At 30.2% G+C, this 15,000-nt stretch overlaps 1 protein-coding gene across 1 annotated transcript in view; it reads right to left on the minus strand.

The window, feature by feature from the left end:
• Window positions 1-11,804: 11,804 nt before the first annotated feature.
• Window positions 11,805-15,000, minus strand: part of LOC144969441 (uncharacterized) — a 4,679-nt gene continuing 1,483 nt past the window's right edge. The window contains exon 2 of the mRNA XM_078908550.1: window positions 11,805-13,343. Within this exon, the coding sequence (XP_078764676.1) occupies window positions 13,166-13,343 (178 nt within the window). The 3' untranslated portion in view covers window positions 11,805-13,165. The remainder of the gene's footprint in view (window positions 13,344-15,000) is intronic.

A 15,000-nucleotide genomic window follows, 5' to 3' on the forward strand; every position in this document is an offset into this window, starting at 1 on the left:
AATATTTTTTTATAATACTGAAAAAATTATTAAAAAATAATAATAATAATAATAAAAATAAAAAAATAATAATAAAAAAAAAAAAAAAAAAAAAAAAAAAAAAAAAAAAAATTTATAATTTTTAATAATAAAAATAATGATAATAATAATTAAAATAATAATAAATTTAAAGATAAAAAATAAAAATAATTAATAATAATATTAAAATATTAATAATTTTAAATAATAAAAATAATGATAATAAAAAATTAATAATAATAAAAATTAAAATAATAATAATATATAATATAAAATTTTAATTTTAATAATAATAAAAATAATAATAATAATAATAATAATGTTTTAATAATAAAAATTTAATAAATAATAATAATAAAATAATAATATTAATAATAATAATAAAATAATAAATTTAAAAAAATAATAATAATATATATAATAAAATAATAATGATAAAATAATTTTATTAATAATAATAATAATAATAATAAATAAATAAATAATAAAAATAATAATAATAATAATAATAATAATAATATAATAAATAATAATTTAATTTTAATAATAATAAAAATAATAATATAAAAAATAATAATTTAATAATAATTAATAATAAAAAAATTTTAAAATAATAATAAAATTTTTTAAACCTATACTATTTACTATATTTACTATCTACTACTACAAATTTATTTTATTTTATTTTTTATTATTATTTTTATATTATTATTTTATTATTATTATTATTTTTATTATTTTATTTTTTATTTTATAATTATTATTATTATTTTTATTATTTTAATTTTTAATTATTATTTTATTTTTATTATTTTATTTTGTTATTATTTATTGTTTCAGACGATACGAAGTTTTTTTAGTCAACTGAACATCAAAAATTCTACAAAATGATTTATTTTTTTTCAAATGGTTACAACATGGCTTTGGTTTTTAATTTTTTTAAATTTTCAAAATAAAAAAGTATTACATTGGGAAAAAAAAAATAATCCATGTTTTTAAATTTTTACGAATTTAATGTCAAATCTCTTTCCCGTTGGCCTTATGAAAAGGATGGGGGGATTTTATTTTGTTCACATTTGAATTTTGATTTCATTTGTTAATTGTGTTAAGCCGTGCAAAACAGAAATGATGGGAATAATATATAGAACCTTTATAAGTCTTGATAAAACCAATTTTTTTTTTGTATTAAATCGCTCGTTCGACCAATTCTAGGAATTACGGAAATTGCATCTGGAGCCCTTATATAAAAGACAATCTATTAATATTGAAAGTGTACAGAGGAGAGCTACCAAAAAGGTTTATGCCATACAGTATTAATCTTATAAGGAAAGGTTAGAATTTCTCGACTTATCAAGTTTGAAATATAGAAGAATTCGTGTGGATTTAATCCAGGTTTATAGATTGGTACATAGTATGGATAGGATAGACTTTTATGATTTTTTTTTTTTCATATTCTAATATTACTTTTACTAGAGGAGATAAGTTTAAGATTTTTGTTTGATGCAAAACAAACATAAGACAAAAAACTGGTTCGGTATTCGTATTGTTCAGAAATGGAAACAGTTTTAAATTTGAAAACAAAGAATGCAAAATCTATGGATTATTTCAAGGTGTTAGTAGACAGGGAATTATATGTGGGAGATTTTATAGATAGTATGCAGATGACGTCACTCAGGCCTTTGTTATTGTTTTTGCCATCCGCTTTTTATGAGTTGTTCTCACTAAACTGTATTAACCAGACTATAAAAGTTCATGGTTACACAGGTTTGGTGTTGGTCCGTTATACTTCCGGATGGCAATGTTGTGGAACTCCTTGGCCAAGGGCGCATTCTATCTATATGACGAATAATACGTGTTTGCATGCTGTTGACATGGCTTTCAATCTTGTATGTTAATATTATGCATTATTTTTATGATGGTTATCTTTTACGCGTGTGTATGAATGTGTGTGTGGTGTGTGGTGTGCTTTGCATACATGAATACTTTAAGTTGAAATATTCTTTTTCCCGGTGTATCATTATTGTAATCTTTAATCAATGATTTATGGCATTACTATTAATATTAAGGGCATTCAGGGATCTTATCCTATTTTGCACTATACCTATATTATGTTTGTATGTTATTATTATTATTATTATTATTATTTTATTATTATTATTATATTATTATTATTATTATTATTTATTATTATTATTATTATTATTGTTATTATTTCACCATTATATTATTTTTATTATTATTATTTTATTATTATTATTATTATTATTATTATTTTTATTATTATTATTTATTATTACATTTTATTATTTTTATATCATTATTGTTTACTATTATTTTATTATTATTATTATTATTATTATTATTATTATTATTTATTATTATTATTATTATTATTATTTTTTTATTTATTATTATTATTATTATTATTTTTATTTTTTTTATTATTTTTATTATTTTTATTTTTTATTTATTATTATTATTATTTATTGTTGTTATTTTATTTATTATTATTTATTATTATTATTATTGTTATTATTATTATTATTATTATTATTATTATTATTATTATTATTTTTATTATATTATTATTATTTTATTTTATTATTTATTGTTATTATTATTATTATTATTATATTATTTTATTATTATTATTTTATTATTATTTTGTTTATTATTATTATTATTATTATTATTATTGTTATTATTATTATTATTATTTTATTTATTATTTATTATTATTTATTATTATTATTTTCTATTACTGATATGTTTTATTATTATTTATTATTTTATTTTTATTATTATTATTATTATTTTTTATTTATTATTATTATTATTATTATATTATTATTATTATTATTAATTATTATTATTTCATCATTATTATTAATCATTATACTATTTTCTTTTTATCATTATTATCATTCATTGATATTGTTATTGTTATTATTATCATCATAATAATAATAATAATAAAAAAATAATAATAATAATATAATAATAATAATTAATAATAAAATTAAATAATTTTTAAAAAAGATATATAATCAACGTTATGCATTTTTTGTACAGAAATATGAATAATATTTTTTTATTTGGGGCGTTGGTTGTTGTCGGTTTGTTTACAAATAACTTCTCCACCGGTGACGTCCAATCAAAGGACGCTACTCTTCCGCTAATCTCATTCCCTATTACATTTTCAAAAGAGACAAAGATGTCTCTAGGTGCGGCTATGTGGTCTAGTGGTATGACATCGCTTTCGGATCGGAAAGGTCCTGGGTTCGATCCTCGCGCTCGGGCACATAGTTGAGTCCTTGAAAAAAGGCTCTTTACTCACTTCTCTACCGGACTCAGGTGTTAAATGGTTACCTGGCCGTTAACAAAGCTGTCTTTGTCCGAAAAATTGCAATATCGCCCAAAAGGTGTTATGTTCCGTCCTACATGTTAAATGTTGCTGTTAACCAGGGCCCATTGTAAGCAATTTGAGCACTTTAGTGGATATTGCTCTATAATAAAGCTCAATTTTTTTTTTTACAGTCAATTTTTAAAGATTTTAAACGCATTTGCTAATTTTCATACTCGTAGTTTGGTGAGAGAAGAATGTGAGTATTGAGAATTTTCCTCAAACTAAACTTTGCGCTGCTCCGGGCGGTACTCGAACCAGGAAAGTGCCATACTACTAGACCACAATACCTCAGCAGGCCATATGTAAATGATTTACATTTCAAACAACACCTGTTAGGCGTCCCTATTATATCCCCCAATGCCTGTTCCCACGTACTCATTCACACCTAAGTCAACTGAGGTAATGTGTGTGATGTGCCTTACCCAAGGAAAAAAAAAGGGATATAGAATTTTTACCGATCATCGTCACCCTTCCGGCCACTGACCACGCTGAACATTGCTTGATTTAATTGACAAGGCGTGACATTCCACGGGTGAATCACGGATATAAACATTTTTAAGAAGTGTTTTATCAGACAAGGACAGAAAGCACTTTTTAATAAAAAAAATTGTCATGAAAGTATTCTGTATTTATATCCTGCAATGCCTTTGTCTATTTTTAGATAATTGTTTGTGTGTGCGCGTGTGTGTGTGTGTGTGTGTTTGTGTGTAATCGTGTCCGTGTGTTGTATATACATAATATTTAGAAGCTGTCGATTGTAAGTGCCATTTATTAAGTGCAATTTATTCTTTCCTTTATGATACTTGAGCGGGTGTTGTAATTTCAACCCCAAACTCTTTTACAAGTTGACGTTCTTACGATTTACCGGGTAGGACACCTTACGGCATTTTAAAATTTAAGTATGGATTTTCCAAAGTCGAACATAGTTTTAAACTGCTATTTGTTTACAGCCATATTGGAAACTTTATTCACTGTGCTATATTTTACAACTTTTAACCAACTACCGTGTACATCGATATATTTATAATACTAATTTTGTGAAACAGACTCAGAGGGGGTAGACGAAAACAACGCCCTATAACCACCGTCATTGGTATCGGCCAACCCCACGCCCGCTCCCCCTACGACCTCGATCCTCGCTTCAATTTATCAACACTCGTCCCCCATCCAATCTAATCACTTCAATGAGTAATCCTCACCGTTCCTTGTCAAATGTCAACACTGTCCGTGACAGTCAGTATGAAATTAACGACCACCATGACAACAACTCGCAGCAACAGCACCGTCTTGAGCAACAACAACAACAACAACAACAAACAACAACAACCTGCACGTAGTGATCATACCAGTTTAAAAATTGGATTACTAAATGTTAGATCGTGTCGTAATAAAACTCAAGACATAATCGACATTATTGAAGATCATAAATTAATATTTTTGTCATCTTGGAAACATGGCTTAATCATTCATATGATGATCCAATTATGAAAGCAATTACACCCGAAGGCTTTTGTATTAAATCATTTCCACGCATTGGGAGGAAAGGAGGTGGTATTGCAATTATTTACAACTTGTCACTCTTTGACAAGATATCATTTCACCATGATAATTTTAGAAGTTTTGAATACGCTGGATTTGCCATTCATGAAAATAATTTTAAAAAGTCGTTTCACTGTGTCTACCGCCCACCACCAAGCCAACAAAACAAAATATCAACAATTGATTTTTTATCTGAGTTCGGAGAATTTATGTCTATGCAATCCATTAACAAAAAGCATAATATTTTTATGGGTGATTTTAACATTGATTATTTCGGAAAAAAAAATGAATCGAAAGTATTTCGGGAGATTATTGACACAAACAACTATATTCAACTTGTAAGCGGTCCTACAAACAACCATGGCCACACAATAGATCATGTCATTACAGACATTGAACATTCTCTCTCTTCATCTGTCTCAAATATTGATAAATTAATCTCTGACCATCATTTAATTGTGTTTTGCGTTTTATTTCCAATGAAGCACGAAGTAAAAAAGATGATAACATCTCGTAATTTGAAGAATATAAACATGAACATTTTTAAACAAGACCTTGACCATAACGTTAAAAATAAACATGATGCGAATGGTCTCCACGAGTCAATTGTTGGTACGGTGGACAAGCATGCTCCCTTAACAACTAGAGCAGTAAAAGTGAGATGTCAAGCAACCTGGTATAATACCGAAATAAAATTGAATGGATTAGCCAGGAGGCGGGCAGAAAGAAAATGGCTCAAGTCCAGAGATGCTGTCGATAAGAAGCGATACATCGCGGCTAGAAATGATGCAAAAGCCGTCAATTTCAGGGCCAAAAAGAAATTCTATGAAGAAAGCCTCAAAAACGTGGGACGTTCGAGACAATTCTTTGCCTTGACCAAGGAACTGCTGGGACAACAGACGCAACCAGCTCTCCCATCTTTAATCGATCGTGCAGATCTACCAACTCGCTTTGGTCAATATTTTAAAGAAAAAACGGATACCATCAGGAAGGAACTCTCGTCTGAATCGATCCCTACAACATTTGACAAGTTTCATGGTGATTCGTTAACACATTTTTCAAAGATTACTGAAGCTGACTTACGTGATTGCATTATGTCGTCTCCAACTAAAAGTTGTGATTTAGACCCTTAAATACTGCCATTTTAAAAAAATGCATTGATGTAATTTTAACACCATTTACATGTATTGTTAATAATTCGTTGCAGTCAGGTGCTGTACCAGACATTTACAAAGTTGCTCATGTCAAACCCCTTTTGAAAAAAACCTGATCTCGATAAAGAGAACTTAAAAAAACTATCGCCCTGTCTCTAATCTTCCTTTTCTCTCTAAGATCTTAGAAAAGCTTGTTTTGAAACAATTACTGTCTCATCTTAAAAATAATTGTCTTGAAGAAAAATTTCAGTCTGATTATAGGCAAACATCATTCGACGGAAACCGCACTTGTTAGGGTTGTTAATGATCTCCTCTCTGTTATAGACAATGGTTCATGTTCTTTGCTGAATTTGCTTGACCTATCGTCTGCTTTTGATACTATTGATCACAATCTTCTTCTCAAACGTCTTGAAATTACTTATGGTGTGTCTGGTGCAGCGCTTGATTGGTTTAGGTCATATTTGTTTAATCGTAAACAGATTATTACGGTGGATGAATATAGATCGGAGGAAATCTTTCTTGATTGTGGGGTTCCCCAGGGTTCAGTACTTGGACCGTTCTTTTTGTTTTGTACGTTGGCCCTCTGTCTAAAATCATCAGAAGTTTTGGTCTGTCTTACCATCAATACGCTGATGACACGCAATTGTACTGCGTTTCCAATATGAGAAATTTACAAGAAGTATCAGCCAATAGTAAAAATTGTATCCAAAGTGTTAAGAAATGGATGAATGAGAACAGACTGAAACTGAATGATGATAAGACGGAGGTGCTGTATGTGGGGAACAGGAAGTGGAAAAGTGAAACAGATTTGAAGTTGGGGGATGCCTCTATTCAAATTGTTGACAAAGTGAAAAACCTTGGCACATTCTTAGACTCTGGACTGTCGATGGAGCATCAGGTTAATAATTTGGTTAGATCTCTCTTTTTCCAACTAAAAAAGATTGCTTCCATTAGACGGTTCATATCTGAGGATGTGACCAAGCACCTGGTTGTGTCCCTCGTACTATCGAAATTGGATTATTGTAATGCTCTGTTGTTTGGCGTTTCGCAATACAATCTGAAACGTCTTCAGATTGTCCAAAACAGCGCTGCCAGACTAGTATTTATGAAGCGTAGGTGCGACTCTGCCGGACCTCTACTTCATGACCTGCATTGGCTGCCTGTTGAGAAAAGAATTAAATTCAAAGCTTGTGTTTTAGTGTATCGTTGTCTTGAAGGTACTGCCCCTTCCTACCTTTCAGAACTAATTGAAAGATATTCAAAACCCCGCCCCTTACGTTCGGCCAGTGATTCCACAAAACTAGTTGTCCCTCGAATTCGGAAAAATGCTGGAATGAGATCCTTTTCTCATTTCGGACCCTCTAATTGGAACGCCTTACCGCAGAGCATTCGTGAAAAAGAATCTTTGTCTATTTTTAAACGTTCGCTTAAAACATATTTGTTTCGATTTTAGTAGATGGTATGAGAAGCAAGATAGGTTTGGTTTGTGTTGTGTGTTGTGTTGTGTGTGTGTGTGTGTGTGTGTGTGCTTGTGTGTGTGAATGAGTATGTTTCAGCCAAAGTAATTTGTAATTTAAGCGCTTAGAGTCTGGTGTCTCGGAGTTATAGCGCTATATAAGTTTTCAGCATTATTATTATTATTATTCACCCTCTATTTTAACACATAAATTTAATAATAATAATAATAATAATAATAATAATAATAATAATAATAATAATAATAATAATAATAATAATAATAATAATATTAATAATAAGAATAATAATGATGATGATAATATTAATAATAATAATAATAATAATAATAATAATAATAATAATAATAATAATAATAATAATAATATAATAATAATAATAATAATAATGATAATAATAATAATAATAATGATGATAATAATAATAATAATATTAATAATAATAATAATAATAATAATAATAATAATAATAATAATAATAATAATGATAATAATAATAATAATAATAATAATAATAATAATAATAATAATATAATAATAATAATAATAATAATAACAAGAATAATAATAATAATAATAATAATAATAACAACAATAATAATAATTATAATAATAATAATAATAATAATAATAATAATAATAATAATAATAATAATAATGATAATAATAATAATAATAATAATAATAATAATAATGACAATAATAATAATAATAATAATAATAATAATAATAATAATAATAATAGTAATAATAATGATAATAATAATAATAATAATAATAATAATAATAATAATAATAATAATAATAATAATAATAATAATATAATAATGATGATAGTGATAATGATAATAATCATCTTTATTGTCCAAATAGGCAATTATTGTTAGGTTACAGCTCTTGTAATAGGCGAAAAAAGTAATTAAAATAGTGGTAATAATGATGATAATAATACTGATAGTAATGATGATAATAATAATAATAAAATAATATTAAAAGAAGAAAGAAGAAGAAGAAGAAGAAGAAGAAGAAGAAAGAAGAAGAAGAAGAAGAAGAAGAAGAAGAAGAAGAAGAAGAAGAAGAAGAAGAAGAAGAAGAAGAAGAAGAAGAAGAAGAAGAAGAAGAAGAAGAAGAAGAAGAAGAAGAGGAGGAGGAGAAGAAGAAGAAGAAGAAGAAGAAGAAGAAGAAGAAGAAGAAGAAGAAGAAGAAGAAGAAGAAGAAGAAGAAGAAGAAGAAGAAGAAGAAGAAGAAGAAGAAGAGAAGAAGAAGAAGAAGAAGAAGAAGAAGAAGAAGAAGAAGAAGAAGAAGAAGAAGAAGAAGAAGAAGAAGAAGAAGAAGAAGAAGAAGAAGAAGAAGAAGAAAAAGAAGAAGAAGAAGAAGAAGGGTTCCGATTTAACACAGCCATAAATAAATGCGTGATAAATTTAAGTCAATATCAAACCTTTTCTACGTCATCTTATTAAGATAAATCGCTTTATAAAATTCTTGTCTCGCGAGGAAGATTGGGTACGAGTTTCTCCCATCGGTTTTTCTCGATTTCAAAGCAACTTCTATTCGAAGTATCAATATAAAACAGCAACATTTGTATTATAAAGGATTTATCTTAAAAAATAAAATAGCATAAAATTGAGATTTATATAGCACAATATCCATTAAATGTGCTCAAAGCGCTGTACAAGGGGTCCCTGGTCAACAGCAACATTTAACATGTAGGACGGGCCATGCTTACATCTGACTTTCTTTTTAACTTTGTTCGGCCAAACCAACGATGGTAGAATAAAAGATGAGCAGCTTGGCGGGGTTTTTTTCTCTTTAGAAGTCATCTAAAACAGAGTAATTTCCCTTCTCCAGCGGGTGGTGTCATCCGTTACTATGGGTGATAACAATGAACTCTATAGATAGTATGCGCTTAGCTAAGAAGCTCAAAACATTGCCATCCGGAAGTATAACGGACCAACACACAACATCATGTGTAACATTGAATGTTCATAGTCTGATTAATACAGTTTAGTGAGAATTACTCATAAACGCGGATGGCAAAAAGCAATAACAAAGACCTGAGTGACGTCAACTTTATTCTATCTATAACAGTATTTTGCTATCGTAACAATCGGTAACAAAAAAAGCACCAAAATAAATTTTTCGCAGAGTATTCTGCTCCCTTTTACAAGCAGTCCCACTTTGTCTTACATTTCCTTTGGTGCTTTTAACTTCAGAACCTCATCTTTCCCCTATCATTCTCCTTTTTCTGGCGCTGCAAGACCCAAAAGTGTTTATCCCTCTCCTTTTCCAACTATAGGAAAATCGTCACATTCGTTACGATACAACCAACATTTTTCTTATTCAAATTTCTTTTGTATATCATAAAAATTAAAGAAAATGAATAGTGTATTTTAGAGCATGTTTTGCTAAAGAAACTAGATATGTATCGCAAGAACTTTTCTGCTATAGATAGTATGCAGATGACGTCACTCAGGCCTTTGTTATTGTTTTTGCCATCCGCGATTGTGAGTTGTTCTCACTAAACTGTATTAACCAGACTATAAAAGTTCATGGTTACACAGAGTTTGTGTGTTGGTCCGTTATACTTCCGGATGGCAATGTTGTGAACTCCTTGGCCAAGCGCATTCTATCTATAGGGAATGAGATTAGCGGAAGGGTAGCGTCCCTTGATTGGACGTCACCTTACAGAGAGAACGTCAAAATGGTTTTGCGCATGCATCTCTCTCGTCCTCGCCTTCGGTGAAGTGTCTCATGCCGCACAACCAACATGACGTTCTCTCTCTAATAACATTTCAGCTCGTGACTTCCAATCAAGGGACGCTACTCTTCCGCTAATCTCATTCCCTATTGTGTTTGAGTGATAAAAAATCTAGTTTTTTTTGCTAGTTGGGTATGAAGTTTTGGGGAAAATCCTGAAAACGGTAAGGAGAGGGTTAAGTGACAATCTGAAAGTTGATTATATTTTGGAAAAGAATCAGCTGTTGGACAAATATCTAGATCTAGGGAGTTCGGCAAATGATTTGGTGAAAAACCTTAATAGTAAGATCAGAGCAGAAGTCTTTAATAATGCAAGGGGTTTCTTCATCAAAACTCTGGATTATATGTAGACCAGCTTCCCCCAAAAAAATCAGACATCCTGACACAAGCTGCTGACCTTGACACCAGTAGAAGGGAAGAGTGAGGATTTAGTTCATTGACCTTCTTTTCTTCAAAGTTCAAGGCCTTGACCCTGTGTGGTGAAGATACTCTCAGAGATGAGTTTAGGGATTTTCAGTCCTTTTCATTCACCTATGAACTTGAAAAAAAGAAACAAGGATTGGTGTCAAGTGAACGAAAATGTCTCTTTGAGGAGTGACATTTACAACAGAATGCTGTTTCCTTATCTTTGCAAAATATTGATAGCAGTGATTTGTATTCCTCATAAAATTTTCTTTAACAATTGAGCTTGATATATCGCAATATCCACTAAATGTGCTCAAAGCGCTTTACAAGAGGTCCCTGGTCAACAGTAAAATTTAATATATAGGACGGGACATGACGCCTGTTAGGCGATATTACAATTTTTCGGACAAAGACAACGCTGTTAACGACCAGGTACTCATTTTTACACCTGATTACGGTGAGAGAATGTGAGTGAAGAGCCTTTTCCAAGGACTCAACTATGCGCCGAGCGCGAAGCTCGAACCCATGACCTTCCGATCCGAAAGCGAGTGTTATACCATTAGACCACATAGCCGCACATAGCAATGCAGATTCGGAGAGAATTTTCAGTGTTGTAAGAAAGAAGCCCAAATCAATTATAGATCGCTGGTTAGAGAGGGGATTCAGAGAAAAAAAATCTTTACTTCACCCAAATCGATTCCGTTCCATTTGCGTGTGAAGCAAGTACTCTACCATCTGAGCTATCGCGACCCCCCCCCCCCAACCCACTCCCCCCTCCCCCCAATACCCAGATGTTAAGACTTCGCAATGTATGCCAAAAAATTTACAATATTTTAATTTTATGATTTTTTTTTCGAATAAAAAGTAAAGTCATGAAAAAGGACGAACTTTTAAGTCATTGAATATCATTTTATTGCTTTGTACAAAGAAGCAAAATCACATTTTAAAAATTTTGATTGCATAAAGTATCATCATCAGTATGTAAATTATATTTTTATAAATAGTACAAAAAACATCAGTAATACTCACAACAATTCATCATGGGCAAAGTTTTTGGTATCTTATTACAACAACAAGAACAACAACAACAATAATAATAATAATAATAATAATAATAATAATAATAATAATAATAATAATAATAATAATAATAATAATAATAATAACACTACATTATTGAAAAAAATATCAATAATAAAACCATTCAAACACGTATAAATGCATGGATCAAAATCAGAAAGTGGATTTCATTGGATTGTCAAATTAGTGTAAATGTGTTAAAATACTGAAGCGGTGATAGACTGTTCATTCGATATTCAGATACAATTTTGATTTTAAAAAGCATATCATGTAAATAAATAAATTCAATATTATTATATTTTAGAGATTAGAAATTAAATGGATGAAGATTAATTGAAAACAACGTTTGTATAGAGCAGAGACCTCTGACGTGCAATGACGAAACTTTTGTTTTCACTTTTGTCAGATAGACGAATCAATATATAATTGAACATGGATATTTAGAAAGTATAATTCAACATCAATATAAATGTACTTTGAAATGTACTCATTATGAACACGGATAATTTTAAAGTATAAATCAACATAGATATACTTTGACATAATCAAAATGAACATGGACATTTTTTCTAAGCATAAATTCAATAGAAATATACTTTAATAATATAAGCATATAATTTATCAATTAAGGATCAATATGATCTACAATGGTCCATGGACATGCCTAGTACTTGTGAGTAAATGAATATAGAATACTCTTCAATAGTCGTAACGTCACTTCCTTGCTAATGACGCATGGTAACTTAGTAACACTGGCTCTAAACTATCCGAACAATGACGGAAGCCGTTAGAAATATTTCTCCGGCGAGCATAAAAGCGTATTCAGAGGGGGAAAAAACCCATAAATTTGATCATGTTTTGACTTTTACACTTTCTGATCACAAGGCATATATGAAAAGTTCTAGCCAGCTTGAAGAATAAAAAGTAATGATTTTCTTTGTTTAGAACCAAGATGACCGCCGTTTCCGGGCTGTGTGACATCAGATTATTGAATCCAATTGAGCAGAAGTTAAAATACTATAATTTTTATCATTTTCATCAATTTCTAAACAAGTAACTTTACCAAACCAACTCGTTGACAAATGGCTGTTAACCCAAACGTTTATTCAAACAGGTGGTTTACTATTATTTACGTTTTAACTTCTGTCATAATCCCAAAAAAAAATTTGAGAGACGAAAATCTAGATTTTTAAACTTTTTTTTTTTTACAAAAACGAAATTTACATTTTACGAAATTCTCACAAGTACTAGGGCTATTTAATTAAAGCGTAACTCGCCGATTTTTAAGGTAGGTCCAGTTGGTAACTGTATATATACCGGGGAAAGGATCATTAATTCCCTTGGCAGATGCAGGCAACAGGAATAGACAAAGGGCCCGACTCAAAGACTGCGTGTTCCCCATCACATCCTATTTTCTTGTAGATGGTTATATCCCGATACAGGTGTCTGCATCCATATTTCCTGGCGATGACGCACGTTTCACAAATACATTTTGCCGTTGTTGAGTATCTGGGGAAAAGTGGAAAATAGCAGAAAACCGTTATTGCTTGTTGGAAGTAATTATTTTAAGTCAAGTAGTAGATTCGCTTCTTTTTCTTTATCATTTTCGAGAGATGCCTCAAAATCTATGTGCACAGATTTGCAGGTCTGATAACCGAACGCAATTATAGGCTTGTTTTCACATTGTAGTTATGGAACAATGTTTTGAGTTGGTTCTATTTCCGGTTCTATTTCCGGTTCTATTTCCATTACAACAATGTACCTATAACTACTTGGATTATCAGACCTGCAAATACGTCCACTTCGCTAAAACGGGTACTGTGTTGTGGCTATTTGGGTCAAATTCAAAATATGTTTTATTAAAGACATTTTAAAGCTTCTCAACCCTCTTCTTACCAGCCATTTTCAGGATTTTCCCCAAAACTTCACACCAAACTAACACAAAAATAGATTTTTTATCACTCAGACACAATAGCAGTAAAATTCTTGCGATATATAGATTCTTTAGCAAAACATGCTCTACAACACATTGTTCATTTTCTTTAAATTTTATGATGTACTAGAGAAATTTGAATAAGAAAAATGTTGGTTGTATCGTAAGGAATGTGACGATTTTCCTGTAGTTGGTATGGAGAGGGTTAAAACTATAAAAGATGAAATCTCATTTTTCTTGTTATTGTAAATTACATACAATTCATTAATTCTCATCATGTCGTGTCCACGACAGAAAAGGGGTTTGGGATCGGATACGAACCACAAATAAAGAAGGAATGTTTTTTAATGGGAGAAATCATTTTGAGATTTTAAGAGAGAGAAAAGTGACAAAGTCAATAAATGCATTGGTTATTCCGAGCTATTGAGCCCATCAATGGGGTCGGAGTTTATACATGAACATTAATAATTGCTTGATACTTGCTACACTTGGATAAGACGATCGCGATGTCCTAGGATTGAGTGGTTTTGTCAAGAAGAGGGTTATATAAATCGATCAATATTTGAAGGACGAGTTTTCTGGTCAAAGTTTTAAATACGTATCAGACAGATGGCTGATTAAGAGGGTGTTTCATACGGGGGGAGTAAATAGGGAATGAGATTAGCGGAAGAGTAGCGTCACCGTCGGAGAAGTTATTTGTAAACAAACCAACAACAAGCCAAGCGCTCCAAATAAAAGAAAATATTATTCATATTTCTGTACAAAAATGCATAACGTTGATTATGATATGCATTTTTGTACAGAAATATGAATAATATATTTTTTTTATTTGGAGCGCTTGGCTTGTAGTTGGTTTGTTGACAAATAACTTCTCCACCGGTGACGTCCAATCAAGGGACGCTACTCTTCCGCTAATCTCATTCCCTATACTCTAATATACTATCTATATATATACTAATATATTATCTTATGTCTAATCTTCACATAATTGCTAATACTCGGTAGTGACTCCCGCCGCTTGTCACAATTGAAGTGTCAGTAACGGTTATTTTCTCCTGGTGTCTTATCGTGGTTGTTACACTCAATTGAATTTGAAGGGCCGCAAATTTCAATCCTAGGGATGAATTCGTTCTCATGATTTGAGATGAAAAAGATGATGATGATGATGATGATGATGATGATGATGATGGTGATGATGATGATGATGATGATGATGATGATGATGATGATGAT

The sequence above is a fragment of the Berghia stephanieae genome, chromosome 3 (assembly GCF_034508935.2).
Source record: "Berghia stephanieae isolate SIO BIC M18660-M18661 chromosome 3, UCSD_Bste_1.3, whole genome shotgun sequence".
In the NCBI taxonomy this organism is placed as follows: domain Eukaryota; kingdom Metazoa; phylum Mollusca; class Gastropoda; order Nudibranchia; family Aeolidiidae; genus Berghia; species Berghia stephanieae.